The sequence below is a fragment of the Electrona antarctica genome, assembly GCF_951216825.1.
Source record: "Electrona antarctica genome assembly, chromosome: 24".
NCBI lineage: Eukaryota > Metazoa > Chordata > Actinopteri > Myctophiformes > Myctophidae > Electrona > Electrona antarctica.
The window spans coordinates 29,292,791-29,309,749 of NC_136803.1; the positions used below are offsets into that span (position 1 = coordinate 29,292,791).

A 16,959-nucleotide genomic window follows, 5' to 3' on the forward strand; every position below is an offset into this window, starting at 1 on the left:
TGGCTGGCTCTTCCTCCATGGGCTGGTCTCTGGCTGCCTGTGTCCGGACAACAGACCTCCACCTCTCAGCCCGCTCCTCCAGCCTTCCCTCTGGATTCGACACTGCCATGGCACCTTGGTCAGCTAATGACCTACTCCGGCCTCTGGTGGCTCCTGCTCGTCTTTCCTCCTTGCAACTCTTTACATAGCCTCTGTACTGTGCACGGGATCCCACCACTGCCACCAATTGTAAGAATGACCGCGTTAGTGGCTGGAGAAACAGTACAGAGGCATTGGTAAAGGATAACCAATGGTATGTTTATTCACCAAAGGAGCATTACAAACCGGCATAAATACAATAAGCTCTCTACTCCCAGCACAGACTTCAGTTCACTGGCAAAATGGCAGCCTTTTATACACAGCTGGAAATAATGAGAATGGACTATACCATTTACAGGGGTGTCTTCAAATGAGAACATACCATAAATAAGCATACAATAAATACATAATTATAAATAACCTTAAACCATACAAATGTTACAAGTTTCTGTGAACTACATGAACTATACAAGTTATATAATAAGTCCTTCACACTACAACATAAATAAGCAATCACAAAAGCACATCTTAACCCCCCCTGCTATCCTGACATGGTCCAGCCCAATCCTTACTGAAACACATCACAGGCAATTGTTAGGCATTCAATCAAACCTCAACAATAGAACTCCACATTATTGCACTTCCCAAACATATTGCATCTATAACCCACATTGCACTTGTCCCTCATGTTTGTTAATCACCAAGCATTTCCCCAGGTGGAACTCGTTGGCTGAGTGGCCATCTCAGCTAAACAGGAAACGGTATTAAACAATAAAATCATGACTGCAAAATACAACTGTGCAAGTTAATAAAGTGCCAATATGCTGTGCAACATAAGTAACAGAGGACCACTCTGTTATAGTCCCGAAAAAGGAGATAATGAGTTTTCTGTCCGATATGCGAGTATATTTCTCTCTCTCTCTCTCTCTCTCTCTCTCTCTCTCTCTCTCTCTCTTTGTGTTTGTGCGAGACAGACAGCCAGAGAACAAAGTCCGTCCCGAGGGCCAACTGTGGCAAAGGGGACAGATTCAATATGGCTGAATTCCTTCCTAAAATGCATTATTTATGGCATGTGGAAATTCATACATTGATGCTGTTCCTGGCCAAGGCCGATTGTACCTTGTGTTGTCTCACCCTCAAGATGTGAAAGAAAGCCTACAGTATATATTGTTTAGTTTATAACCCATGGTGAAAAGGTCACAAGGTTACATCTTTTGTTACACTGTAAATATAATGAATGACAGTGCAGTGCAAGCATGAAGCATGAGATTCATAGTTTGCTGATCTTCAAGCTCACAACGAGGCGGGCACGCCACACGACGCATTGTGAACTATATCCATCAGATCAAAACCACGGAGAGCACCCTGGATTAGGAGAGACGAGGCATTCTTTCTGCCGCGCTAACAGGCTAGTGAACTGTAAGCCAATATGACTGAAGAGCGAAGTACGGTGGGCGAGAGTCGAAAATTCAGAATATTCTCCCCTCGCCTGATATCATTGAGGATGCGCTAGGACGTGTACTGTACACGTCCAATGCATGCGTCGGTTGGATTCCCTAGGACGTGTGGACACGTCGGATGGACGGAAACGGTTAATAGATTGATTCCACCTGCTGCCTTGTGCAGTAAAGACGGGGTGCTAAAACATTTTGCCTAATCTGCAGGCAGCTAGTTAACACTTTAATTGCCCGGGGTTATTTAATCCATTACATTAATGCGCCCATTCGATTTATAAACACGGACCCCTTTTCCGGACAGACCGGCAGAAGTTGTTGCTGTGTGTGTAGCAGCTAACAATAGCCACAGCACTCTAGAGTCGATCGACGGGAGACGATAATAAATCTATCGAGACTATAGCGACTGGATCGCGGAGCGCCGTCTAACACAGGATATCGTTCTCGTATCAATAATCTTCGTCTTTTGGACAATACTTCGTCCTGGGCGTCGGACGTTACTCATAGAAAGGACAAAGTACTTCGTCCTGGGCGATGGGAGTGTTAACAAGAGAAATGTCACACTATTGTGACTAATACGTACCATACAAAAGATAAAAGAAGAGGAATTGCAATCAGTGAAAACATGTGTTTTTTTTTAGAGGATTATGGACAATGTGTTTTTTATCCTCCCTTCTTCGTCAATGCAAAGCCCTTTTGAACACAAAGGCTTTGCCGTGACATTTTGGCTGCTTGCTTGCAAAGAATATAATTTAGATTGCAAGATGAGGCATTCAAGCATGGATAAGCGGCACCTTCAGAATGTTTCCACCCAATAATTTGATGAGGTCCATGCGCTGCGAGCAACCTTCCTGTCTGTGTGCATGACTACTGCTGCTACTCATTTGGAAACGCGAGGTTAGATTGTCTGCTCTGCTCGCTCCCTCGGATATAATGAAGTTTAATAAGCATCAGATCCAGAATTTTCTCTATTTGGACATTATAGCCATAATAGTGTATATAGTCCAATATTGAGAAAAACAAAACAAAAACATAATTCTCAAAATAATCTCGCGTGCCAGAAATAATTTCCGAGGGGCCGGTTGTGGCGACCCCTGCTGTAGAGGGACTCTTAACTTTTCTTTTTTTTTGCCAAGTACGTGCAAATCAGCTTTTAACATTGGTCCGGTTACTAGGCAACGCCTCTGTCACCCCTAGCACCAGGGTCTTTGCACACTGCCCCCATTTGCATATACCGGTATTCACGTATTCAGTTTTTTTCGTCTCGTTGAGATAAAGACCACCTCGGTTGGAGGCCTGCTCAAGAGACCGAAGGAGAGTCTGAGCGTATTTCCAATGATCGACTGATAACACACACACACACACACACACACACACACACACACACACACACACACACACACACACACACACACACACACACACACGCGCCCACATGAACTCGATCACCTCCATCGCCTGGCGGAGATAACGCTCTGTGTGTCTCAATGGAGCTGTTGTATAAGAGCGATATCGCACCTGTTATGCCACTGTTTCTGTATTATCTGCATGGCTGCCACCGGCAGCCACCCTGTAATCCTTGTTTGCTTTGCCTCCTCCAAACATGTACAATTTCACAAGAGACATGGCTCTGTATAGCTTTGAGATGCTCTCCACCGCAAAGCCAAGTGCAGTAAAGTGCAACACTCGCCCAGACAGTATGCTATCTCACTCTATATCGTTGCTGACAAACCTCGTATCTCCCAGTGGTGGAAAAAAGTGCTCTTTTTACTCTTTTTACTGTTTTAAGCAATATGTTATACTTTTGTTCTTATACTCGTTATACTTTTGAACTATTGAAAAATAGCAGACCTACAAGTTCATAGCGCGGCACGCGGCACGTTTGAGCTTGTAGATCTGCAATCTTTTTGGACATAAAGGACCCCCAGGGGTCCTTGAGGGAGTTCCAGGGGGTCAGCTAAATGAGAGTTTGGAACTCTCATTTAATGGGGGACCGCGGGATAATTAGTGTCAATTTGGGGGTCCTTGACACGAAAAAGTTTGGGAACCACTGATTTAGGCCTATGAGTTTTCCACCCGACACCGACAATGCTCAAGTTTGCAGTGTCGAGGCGAGAAGGGCCATTTCTTTAACTCAGGGCATGTAAATGTGGCGTTGAAATATTCATAGTTTACAAAATGACCAGAACAACTTAGACCATTTTAGACCTGAGGACGATTCTACAAATTAATGTCTTCTAAATCCTGACAGTTTTCTGAAAAACGTAGTTTGGCCGCCGACCCCCATCTGATAATGTGTTGTTCCAGGGACTCTCCCTAGAAGCAAAGCTTTGAGGTAAAAAAACATTGGCTCTGAAAGAATATATATTCAAAGATTTGCGCCACATTGTCACAATTTTTCAAAAATTGCAGATCTACAAGCTCAGTGCCGCGTTACGAGCTTGTGGATCTGCTATTTTTCAATAGCTAAAGTATGACATAATGCTTAAAACACCATAAGGGGTTCCCGTACACTCGTACAGTATGGGTTTAAGACCTGAGGGCGATACTACAAATACCTTATATATCAGCAGATCTACAAGCTCGCAGCGCAGCTGTGATGTGCCGTGAGCTTGTATATCTGATATTTTTTGAATAGCCAACGATAAAATCCAAAATGACAACAGATGCTTACCCGGTTTGAATGGATTATGTAACAAAGAGTCTACTTTACTAAAAAAACTAAAAAGAAAGACAGAGGAGAACAAAAAAAGAGATGGACTCTCTCTCTTATCTCCATCTTTATCTATACACCCACGCATGCACCCACGCACCCACCCACCCAGCCAGCCAGCCAACCGATCAATTTCTTTTCTTTTGTTCATAACAAAAATATACACTCCACCATTGCAGGCACATTTGGATTTGATTTGCATCTGTGCTTATCCGCACGTCTGGAAAGTGAACAAGAAATGACAGATAGCTTATTTGGAGCGCTTTCTGCTGTCTCTACCCGAATCCTCACCAACGCCCTCCCTCCCTCCCTCCCTGCCTGCCTGCCTTTCTTTGCCAGTGTTCGGCTTCTGGAGTTCACATATAATTGATATGTGCGGATAAGAGCAGTGTGCCGAGGCGGCTCAGTCAGTGAGCATCATGAACTCGAGACATGTCTGTCTGCAGTCCCAAACATTGGGTTACTCTCTCTCTCTCTTGCTCTCTCTCTCTCTCTCTCTCTCTCTCTCGCGCGCGTGCGTGCGTGCGTGCGTGCGTGTGTGTGTGTGTGTGTGTGTGTGTGTGTGTGTGTGTGTGTGTGTGTGTGTGTGTGTGTGTGTGTGTGTGTGTGTGTGTGTGTGTGTGTGTGTGTGTGTGTGTGTGTGTGTGTGTGTGTGTGTGCGCGTGTGTGCGTGCGCGCTTCATTGGCTGGAAGTAGCCCAATATGATTGAAGGATTAGTGTAATTCAGCCCCCCCCCCCCCCCCTCCCAATGCAAAAGTGATGAGGCTGGATTAGGCGAGAAGTGATTTGTTCTGATGCACTCCGGGGCCAAGCTAATTAATTACAGTCAAGATTTGGCTCGGCTGTTTGACATCCGTCGCATTTAATGCTATGAATTTGCCAGGCATTTACTTTCCTTTTATGGAGAGTAAATGTTTGGGCTTGTTTGTTGACGCCGCCTCAACCATAAATAAATGTCTTGTTTTGTCGGGGTGACAGGCTGCAACTATATAGTTTGTCCCGTCGTAAATGTTCACTTAGTCCATAGCAGGGGTGGGCAATTGTTTTTCCCAAGGGGCCAAATGAGAAACAGAAAATATTTTGGAGGGCCGGACCAAAAGGCTGAACTTAATTATGCATAATATCAATTTTATTTCTGTATAAAAAGCAGTAAATGGCATTGTTTTGCAAAGCAATGGTAAACAAAATGTGAAACATTTGACTCAAATTATAGGCACTGACTATTTTACATCATGATGATGTACAATAAGAGCGCCACTCACTTCACATGGGTGTGATTTTTTTACTTTCTACTTGCAGGCTTGAGACGTTTCGTTTCCCAGTTGAAAACTATGTTTTTGTTTAAGTTTCAAGTCCTGTAAATACTAGCATTTTCTTTTAACAATGAGAACATTAGAGGTAGCTCTCTGTTCCATTCGGAGGACACTGGAGGTGTCACTTTCACAACCCATGCTTATTATCAGCGAGTGTTGACTCAACCATTAAACAACAACGTTCTGAAAACAATAATAAGCCAACCAGTGATGGTATTGTTGAGACTTGGCAGCCTGGCAGGCTTGATGTGTGCACGTTCGTTCTGCCAGATTTACTTTGTGGTACGGTGTCGATCGAGTGTGCCGATCCACAAGCTCACGGCGCATCGCCCAAGCGTTCTGAACTTCAGAAGCATGCCACATTCTGGGCGCAACAACGCCTTACGATGCAGCATCTTAAAACATCTTAACTTTATTGGCAAGGCGCGTTAGAGTGGGTTAAATAAAGCAATGAAGCATAATGGGTTTTAACTTGTCCTCCTGCGAGGAAGTTTGGTAATCAAAGCATGCGCCTGCGCCTACCGTGTTGGAGAGCTGCATGCTTCATGGCTATTTGCATTCACCAACGTTGTTGTCAACAATAAATCCAAAAAGCCGACATTTTCGCATATGAGGGGGGTAAAGGAAGGAAGATTCTCAATCACACGCAATTCACGTGCACAGTTGACGTGCAGATTGTGTGCACTGTGAGAATGCATGGGCTTCAAAATAAAAGCGATGCGGTTTTAGTCCACCCATAAGGTAATTAGAAAGTATGTTTTATTTTCTGATTATCAAGTAATCTTTCGCGGGCCGGTCAGAGTCAGCCGGCGGGCCGTATTTGGCCCGCGGGCCGTACAATGCCCAGGTCTGGTCCATAGTTTATGTTCCCATCAAAGTGCAGGACGAGGCATTCATCAAGTAGATTCGAGAGCTCAGCTCAGTGGCCTTGTGGTTTAGAGCGGCCCTGAGGAGATCAGGGTTCGATCCTCTGCAAAACTGGGACCCGGTCCTGCTTGGCACTCGGCATCAAGGGTTGGATTGGGGTAAGTCCCTGCAACATACTGTACTAGTGTCATGTCCAGGGGATGTAGGCCTAGTACTTGTACATCTGGGGAACACGGAAACAGACTTGTTTTTATTAAGTAAGGACAAATTAAACTCAAGATTTGCTTAGATATTATTAGTATTCAGAGAACTTACAAAAGGTTGTTTTTGTAGTTGAGAGGAGCGGAGAAGGACTTTTGGTCTTAACAAGCAGTGTGCAGTGATGGTCTGAAACTGTAATTCTCTACAGAGAACAAGTTGGGTCATCAAGAAACTAGAAAGAATAGAATGAGTAATTAGAATATATGAAGTTGTAATGGTAACACAGGTTTCCTTAGTTCAGCGGTTCCCAAACCTTCTTGGCCGTGCACCCCCTGTTACCTCCCGACCTAGCTGATGCACCCCCCCACATGGAAATATAAATTGCATAAGCTATATAGAGATTTATTTCCTTTTTTCCACATTTATATGCACCTAATATGAACCTGAATATGGCATAATATAATGCAGCATAGGCTATATTCTGCATATACTTGCCATATATTGGCATAATGTGTCAACAGTTTGACGGCCGCTAATTGTTTACTCCAGTGTTCCACCGCGCGTAATTCGACATTCCTGCTATTTGTTTCATGGGTTTAATTCGCCGTTTTAAAATAATTAAAAAGAAACAGCGGATTTATCCGGGAGCTGATGACGAGGCCGTTGCGTTATGATGACGAAACCGGAAATCAAGTCATCATCTGGGCTGCTAGGGCTTCTGGGAAATTGAGGCCAATGCTCATGATCACAACAAACCGACGGACCAATGTTCGCCGGATTTTCGCCGTTGAAAGCTGCAAATACTTCAGCGTATGCTCTAAAGGTAATAAAACAATCTCGGCAGCGTAGAATATTTGATTAAAATGCGGGTAAAGCATGATTTGCAGTAGAACTGTTAATATATTTAAAATAAAACCATAGCACGCACCATTAGCCTTTGCATGTCGCGCACCCCTTAGAAGGTGCTCGCACACCACAAGGGGTGCACGCACCACAGTTTGGAAACCACTGCCTTAGTTGATACTAGTGAATGATAGTTATTCTTTCTCCTGTTATTGTATTGTATACAAGTATTGGTTGTATACAAGTATAAGTATGTAGGCCTAATTGTAACTGACAGACACTTTTTAATAGTTCTTTTTGCATCACCATGAGCAGAACAAACACAAACTAAACAAATCAAATACCGAAATGTTCATTGCCTCGGCTTAAATATCAGCATGCATTCAGAGCGGTCCGGCGGTTTGCCAGATAACCTACACAGACTTTCTTCTAGGCATGCTGAAAAAAAAGGAAATAAAATCCAATATATTGCGAGGTGAGAGTGCCAGAGAAGGGCTAACGACCTCGCCAAGCTGTGTTTATGACTTTGGTCTTGGGTTCAAAGTCTCCCAAACAAGGTAATAATGCGCATCGCATATCAAGCTAGTCATCTCACCTTGGGTCCCTCTGCGTCGTTGTTTTCGCGTCGATAGCCTTGAATAAACTGACTTTCGCTGAACTTGCTTCTTCCCACTTTCCCGAATCCTCGAGGGAATTACGCGAGCACGGCACGTGGGGTAGTTAATTTCAGTCGGATATATCAGACGCCACGCACGCTTCATTGTTTCACGTATAATAGCCGTGAATAATGGGGGGGGCCTGCTTCAGTGCCTTGTCTTGTAGGCTTATCCGCCAAACAAGACACAGAAGGAAGCAACGGAGACAGAGATGCCTCTCGGGGATTCCAGAGTATACTTAATTTCTGGCACACGTAACAACGCCACACTCCGCTCTGCGTGCGTGCGTGCGTGCGTGCGTGCGTGCGTGCGTGCGTGCGTGCGTGCGTGTGTGTGTGACACACATGGAGGCTTGAATGGCTGTGAGGTAAATGGGGTGTTGGCTGCCGAAATTATTTTGACCGCAATGCCAAATGTCTGTGGCTCACTCTTGACGAGAGGCCTCTCCAATTATCGGCGATGTGCCCTAAATATTGTGGTTGGTCAGTGTGTGAGACATTTGATTTGATTTCAAATCCATAAGTGCGTGCACACCGTGTGTGTGTGTGTGTGTGTGTGTGTGAAGGACATGTTACCTTTGGGTTTCTCTCGCCCACTCTAAAGGTCACGGGGGCCATCTGTTACAATGGGTGCTCACGTCAGGAAAGTCACAACTCCCGCCTCCCTCTTTGGAAAAGGTCACGCAGGTGTGTGTGCGTGTGCTCAGATGTGTGCACATGCATATGCATACACAGTGTTGGCCCCTAGCCTTCCTGACGCCCTAACGAAACAGTGTTCGTCGACTACCTTTTTTCACTGACGAAAACTAAATGGAAACTAAATGAAAACTAAGCTACGATGACTAAAACTAAGACTAAATATACTGACAATTTCGTCAACAAATAAAAACTAGACTAAAATGTTTTACATTTTACACTTTGCATGCTGAAAATAGCCGTGAGCTTGTAGATCGGCTATTTTCAGCACGTTTTTTCATTATGACGGCATCAAGGCCCACAAAAAAAAACAACATTTTAGTCGACTAAATCAACTGTAGATTTAGTCGACTAAAATCCTATGATATTTAGTCGACTAAAACTAGACTAACACTAAAACATTCTAGGTGACTAAAATGTGACTGAAACTAAATGAAAGCTATTGAAGAGACTAGGATTAAAACTAAAAATCAAAATTTGCTGCCAAAAACAACACTGTAACAAAAGTTGAGTTTGCACTGCAGGGCTCCCCTATACCGCACCATATCATTTACATCCTCCCTGCCATAGTGCCACTTATAGACACATCCACAGAGGGGTGCCCTGGGCAGTGGGCGCGGTCATTACTGAGGTGTAATCGGAGGCCATTATTGAGGTGTAATTGGCTACACCTGGCCAAAAGGACACTGCATCCATGGAGCAGTCAATGGATCCGTCTATACAGAGGAAAAAGGGGTATTTATGTCGCAGTACATTTGCACATACTGTATCGCATACTGTACCAAACCGTATATGCAGTTTGATCTGACGAATAGCCTTGGCTCGAAATGTTACAATGGAGCCTGTGATTTTCTTTCTCGTTATTCTTCTTGATCTTCACGAGGAAATAATTTGCTGAAGTAAACCCAAGAAGCACATATAATATCAAATATCTCCATATCAAATGGACTGTGCACCGCAGAGCCTGCGAGTTCTTCATCGTGTCATCGGGTCCTTTGATGCAGTTAAAATAAACTGCATCTATTCAAATAAACATCTGTCCTCTTCCTTAATCTGACTCTCTCTCTCTCTCTCTCTCTCTCTCTCTCTCTCTCTCTCTCTCTCTCTCTCAGGAGTACCAGATCGACATAATCTTCGCCCAGACGTGGGTGGACACGCGACTGCGGTACAACAGCAGTAGCATGCGCATTCTGACCCTCAACAGGTGTGTTCTCAATGACATACAGTAGTTGGACTGAATTCTGTAGAGTAAACCTACTGTACAATATTATGGATGTCATATGAATCCTCTCCCTCCCCTCCTCCCCCTCACCCCCCCTCCCATCCTCCCCCTCTCCCCCTCTCCCCTCCTCCCCCTCTCCCTCTCCCTTTCTCTCCCCCCTCTCGCTCTCTCTGTGTGTACACATCCAATAGCAACATGGTGGGACTGATTTGGGTTCCTGACACCATCTTCAGAAATTCCAAGAACGCCGACTCGCATTGGATAACGACGCCCAATCAACTGCTCAGGATCTGGAACAATGGGAAGATCCTCTATACTCTGAGGTAAAAACTAGTCCTATACTGTGTGTGCGTGCGTGCGTGCGTGCGTGCGTGCGTGCGTGCGTGCGCGCACAATATATTTAAACTTTTCACAAACTTCAGAAACTTGACTTTGGTTGATTATTTCTCCCTTTCAATAAAACCAATCGGTATAATTTTATTTTTATATATTTTTTTATCGTTGATTAACCACTTTTACGACTACAGTAGGTATAACCTGTAAGGATCGTGCAATCATGGAATGAGCAACACACCTAAACATGTGCGTAGCGCCCCCCCCAAAGAAATTGCCCAAATCCCCCAATGTGCTTCTGTGGGTAATCACTCTCGACCTGCCAGCAGGTGTGTGCCAGTCACAGGTGCGACTGCTCCAAATCACAGCGATTGCCAGCGGAACTATACAGAAGCAAGTCATTAATGCTTTGGGAATATTGAGAATGCTTGTCGGCAAGCATATTTTAATTACATTGAATTCATTTGAGAGCGTGTGTGTTGAGAGGTCTGTATTTTCTCATTTAATTTGTATTTTTAACGGTACAGCTAAAACTATAGTCTTTCAGACTAGGGAATTGTCATTGTTAAAACAAACACACACACAAACACACACATTGGCACTTGCCCCTGGTTGTCATTGCTTAATTAAAGTATGCTTAAGGAGCACTCAACAAAAACAATCAATAGGATGAAGAGGCCATCATTAATACGGCCCTTTGTAAGTGTGCTGCCTGCTGACATTAACCAACATTGACATTGACTGCAGACCTGAGTGCATTGTGGATTGTTGTCGAGGAGGGTTGGCTGGAGACAAGACAGAATTATGCATGCTGGGCGCAGAGTCGAAAACACTCCCAAACACAAAGCTCACACAGACCTGAGTGACGTGCTGCTGGCTGCATGGCTTAAAATAGCAGATATACAAGTTCACGTCGCGTCACTCGGTGCCACTCTGCGAGCTTGCAGGTCTGCTATTTTTGAACTCTTGAAAGTGTGAGAACGACTGATTTTTAGAAGGCATTCGTAGGAATCGGCCTCAGGTCTTAACCCATTTTGGGCGGGAACCCCTTTTGGTATTATGTTATGCTTTAGCTATTGAAAAATAGCAGATCTACAAGCTCATAGCGCGCCACCGAGTGGTGCGCTACGAGCTTGTAGGTCTGCAATTTTTGAAAAATCGAAGAACCACTGACATAGATACATAGCTTTTTCAGAAAACTGTCAGGATGTAGAAGACATTTTCAGAATCTGTTCTCAGGTAAACCTCCTCTTTAATCTTTAAGCCCAGTGATTTATGTCAGTGGGGAAAACCTACGTTGCTGTTACACACCTGAGAGGAATACTTATGAGCGCCGGGAGCTCCTGGTTGTGCGATTTCATTTGAGGGTTCATGGTGTCAGGAGTTCAGGACCCGGCCATCATCATCGGTGCGCTGGTTAGCACCCAGCGCATTCTCCCCACACTGACATCTTTTCTCCTTGGATGGAGTCACTTCTCACTTTCATTGAGACCTGGGTGTCACCTCCCCCTCGCGACCCTACAGATGATCCAGATAGACCTGAAGGCAATTCTACACAAAAGGCCTTCCAAATCAGTAGTTCTCAAAACAATTTCGTGTCAAGGAGGACCCCCAAATTGACGTGTATTCTGCCGCGGAACCACCCCATCTGAAAATGGTTTAGTGTGCCACAGGGAAGAAGGGAGGATTTGTGGCAAAGAATGTGCACTTTAAAACATGTTAAAAGATAGTAGATGTAACAAGCTCGCAGCTCTGCCATTTTTGAACGCACTTAATGTGACGCATTTGTGGTGTCGGTCGATATTCTCGCTTTCGTTTTATTTTAAAACCATTCCTCAATAGGGGGGTGACAGCCAGAGGATAGGGCTATAGTGCCTGGCATTGTAATATCTAGGAACACGTACCCCGTCCTTATTCCATGCATAGAGCGTCGTGGTCCCGCCCCCTGTCATGACGACGCCAGGCCCAGGAAATGATTCCCAATGCATTTTTCCCATAGACATTTCACAAAGTATTTATTTAAAGACGGTTACGCTGCGGACAAAGCCAACTCGAGTCGTGACAAATCATGACAATAAACAAAATATTTTGGACCAAACAAATAATTACAAAGAAGAAAAACAACAACAAAAGTGTCATGTTTTGTCACGACAAGAGTTGGCTTTGTACGACGCTTAAAAGGTCTTTAAATAAATACATTTTGAAAAGTCTATGAGGAAAATGACGGGACTGCGACGCTCTATAGCGCAGTGGTTTTCAACCAGTGGTCCGGGGACCACCAGTGGTCCTTGAGGGAGTTCCAGGTGGTCCCCAGCTAAATGATGGAGAGTTGGTAACCAAATGGACCCTTATAGATATAACTCTTGAGAGTGTAAAATGAAATGGTTTCATTTTACGCTCTCAAGAGTTCATTTATTGTTACATTTCAGGAGAATTTTTTTTTTCTCCAAAGTCTCCTGAACTTGAACACAGTATTTTGCGTTGAGCAAATTTGTTTAGAAATCCAACCGCATCTCCACTAGCTAAAGAGTGCTGGGTTGCGCCCCGAACATAGCTGATCTACAAGCTCTCAGCGCGGCGCGTTGTGAGCTTGTAGATCTGTATATAATTAACCCATTTTGGGCGGGAACCCCTTTTGGTGTTTTAAGCATTATGTTCTGCTTTAGCTATTTAAAAATAGCAGATCTACAAGCTCATAGCGCGGCACCGAGTGCCGCGCTACGAGCTTGTAGGTCTGCTATTTTTGAAAAATCGTGAAAATGTGGCGCAAATCTTTGAATATAATGCTTTCACAGCGAACGTTTTTAACTCATATCTTTGCTCGTGGAGGGTCCCCACATATTTTCAGATGGGGGCCAAATACAGATAATTTTGGGGGTCCTTGACAAGAAAAAGGTTGAGCACCACTGACATAGAAACAGAGGTCAGGATTTAGAAGACATTAATAGACATTCATTTTGTAGATCTGCTATGTTCGCTATTTTTGTCCAAAAGTGCCCTCTTTTTCAGCCCCTGTCCCTCTTAACACTCTCTGCACGTCCCTGCAGGGCCTTGACATGAAAAGGGTTGAAAGCCACTGCTTATAGCACATGAAACCCCAAGACGCCCCGATGCATCCCAATCTGTCATCGGGGTTTTCCTTTCCGTCAGACTCCATCAATTGTCATTGTTAAAACAACACACACACACAAACACACACATTGGCACTTGCCCCTGGTTGTCATTGCTTAATTAAAGTATGCTTAAGCCATTTAGACCTGAGATCAGATTCTAAAAATGTCTTCTACATCCTGACAGTTTTCTGAAAAAGCTATGTTTCTGTGTCAGTCGTTCTTCGATTTAAAAAAAATAGCAGACCTACAAGCTCTAGCTAAAGCATGACATGACGCTAACACCAAAAGGGGTTCCCGCCCAAAATGGGTTAAGGAGCACTCAACAAAAACAATCAATAGGATGAAGAGGCCATAATTAACCCATTCAGGCCTGACGTCGAAATTCAAAAGAAATGTTTTCTAAATCATGACAATTTTCTGAAAGATTTGAGGCACATTTTAACGATTTTTTCAAAAATAGCAGACCTACAAGTTCATAGCGCGCCACTCGGTGGCGCGCTATGAGCTTGTAGATCTGCTATTTTTCAATAGCTAAATTATAACAATGTATGTAACCACCAAAAGGGTTGTGAGCTTGTAGATCTGCTATGTTCGCTATTTTTGTCCAAAAGTGCCCTCTTACAGACATGAAAAGGCTTGAAAGCCACTGCTTATAGGACATGGTTCAAGGTTTAGCTTTATTGTCCCTTGCGGGAAATTGGTTTGGAGCCAGATCATAGTAAAAAAAATCACACCTGTGTGAACTGAGTGGTGTAAATGAATGATTTCATTGTCTGACGTAATGAAATCATGTCTGACGTAATGAAATCACACCCGGGTGAACAGGGTGAACATAGCAACCATGCTCATTTTTTCTACACAAACAAAGCCACGTAATTAAATCACACCCGGGTGAACAGGGTGAACATAGCAACCATGCTCATTTTTTCTGCACAACAAAGCCAGTTGTAGGAGTGGTTTACACCACTCAAATACACACAACAACAACATTCAATACAAGACTGAGATCTAAGAACTGGGCACTAGAGACAGAGAATTCATGACATTCAAAGTAGCAAAGTCAGCAAAAGTGCATTAGTGGGCAGAAAGCCACTGCTTATAGCACATGAAACCCCCAAGACACTCCGATGCATCCCAATCTGTCATCGGCTTTTTCCTTTCCGTCAGACTCCATCATATGCATGGGGCATATGATGGCTTCAACCCTGGCTTCACCCTGCTCAGCTATTTATATTTTTAGAACCGTCGAGTCCGTCTCTCCCTGACCCAGGAGTTAATACAGTCCACACACAAAAAGACATCAGGTCGCCACACCATGATTAAACAGCGCTGTCATCCTGCGTCAACAAAGCATCCCAAGTGTGCATACCTGGCCATCTGTCCCCCAAGCACGCCTTTCGTCTTCCAATACCACCCTGTCGGAGGCAGAATCCTTCTATCTCCATATTTGAACTTATTTTTATTATTATTATTATTCGGAGTAGAGCCGCTGCTCCTTCGCCTGGAAAGGAGCCAGCTTAGGTGGTTCTGGCATCTGGTTAGGATGCCTCTCGGGCGTCTCCCTAGGGAGGTCCTCGATGCACGTCCCACTGGGAGGAGACCCCGGGGCAGACCAAGGCGCAGATGGAAGGGATTACATCGACTCACTGGCCTTGGAACGTCTCGGGATCCCCCAGGAATTCCCCCAGGAAGTCACTAATGTCATGCCACCCTATAAAATCTGACGCAGATCCACCAGAAGTGTGTGTTCCAGGATAACTCAGAAGTATCAGCTCTAAGAGACTAGCTAAGTGTACCAGTGCCAGGCAAGACCAGCGAAGTGTGCCAGTTAGTAAGAAGAAGATTGACTCAGAAGTACCAGATCAACAACACCATATAATAATATAATTAAGCACCAGAAAAAGTGGTACCCGAATTAAGATACCTCGGGCTCAAGCATATTTAGACTCCCACCCACAAACCTACCAGCCCTTTGACAGCTGCCTACTAAATACAGGAAATCGTCTCTACAATAATATTATTATTATTATTGCATATTTTAATGTGCTACAAGTGTCACAGAAAAGTAGCAAAAATAGCTTTGCTTTTAGATTTGAGTGTTGTTGGCTATTCAAAAATAGCAGATGTACTGTACAAGTTTTAAAATGACACAAATAATCTTGTGTTCTGGGGGTCCCTGGCACAAAATATTTTGAGATGGGGGTCCGGCCATTCTTCACGGTGGGTGTCCTTGACAAGACAAGGTTTGAGAAGTACTGGTTTAGAAGGCCTTTGTATAGAATCGGCCGATCAGGTGTTCATGGGTTCAAATGTTTGAAATAATAATAATTTACCCATTTTGGGGCGGGAACCCCTTTTGGTGTTTTAAGCATTATGTTCTGCTTTAGCTATTTAAAAATAGCAGATCTACAAGCTCATAGCGCGGCACCGAGTGCCGCGCTACGAGCTTGTAGGTCTGCTATTTTTGAAAAATCGTGAAAATGTGGCGCAAATCTTTGAATATAATGCTTTCACAGCGAACGTTTATTTTTTTTAATACTGTTTTTATTAGGCATTTTGTATTATGACATAACTTCAGAATATCATTGACAGATAATGAGTAATTAAGTGACATACAATACATAATAAAAAAGGTACATAAATGTGATAAACAAGAAAAAACAAAAAACAGTTAAACAGTGACAAATGTGAACAGACAAACAAAATAAAGACAACAGGACAGACACTCTTGCTCTCAAACTTTCCCAACACGACATTTTTCTTTTTAAATGAGAAAAATAAAATAAGAAAAAACACTTCCTTTTTCTTTTTTTTCTTTTTTTCCTTTCCAATTTTTGATTTTGTTATCTATTGTGTAGGAGGGGTTAGCGTGCACCTATTGAAATAGTCAATGAAGGGTTGCCATGTCTGGTAAAATCTATCTTCACTCCCTCTCAATTCAAACTTTATCTTTTCCAATTGCAAATAGTGCATAACATCTTTCATAAGTGTAGTGTGAGTCGGAACCTGTGCTTGCTTCCAATTCAACAGTATCAGTCTGCGAGCCAGTAGAGTCACATATTTTACCATGTTATATTGGAAAGTAGACAGTTTGACCCCGGGGCTTTTAACTCCTAGAACTGCTGTCAGTGGATCCGGGTCAAAAGGTTTTCCAACAATGTCTGACAGTGATTTAAATATACTTTGCCAATATGATGTTAGTTTAGTGCAGTGCCAGCACATATGAGCTAGAGTGGCCGGTGACTGGCCACATCTGTCGCAGGCTGGATTCACATTTGGATACATTCTGTTGAGTTTTTCCTTTGACAAATGTAACCTGTGTAATATTTTAAATTGTAGAAGACCATGCCTGGCGCATACTGAAGAAGAGTGCACTACTTTTTGAGATGTAGACCATTGCTCGTCAGTGATAGATATTCCTAAATCGTTTTCCCAAGCAGTTTTTAAATAATCCAAGGAGGCATTACTAT

General features: G+C 43.6%; 1 protein-coding gene across 1 annotated transcript in view; it reads left to right on the forward strand.

The window, feature by feature from the left end:
* Window positions 1-16,959, forward strand: part of LOC306917612 (gamma-aminobutyric acid receptor subunit gamma-3-like) — a 222,808-nt gene that overhangs the window by 121,729 nt on the left and 84,120 nt on the right. The window contains exons 4-5 of the mRNA XM_079495910.1: window positions 9,934-10,025; window positions 10,235-10,366. Of these exons, the coding sequence (XP_079352036.1) occupies window positions 9,934-10,025; window positions 10,235-10,366 (224 nt within the window). The remainder of the gene's footprint in view (window positions 1-9,933; window positions 10,026-10,234; window positions 10,367-16,959) is intronic.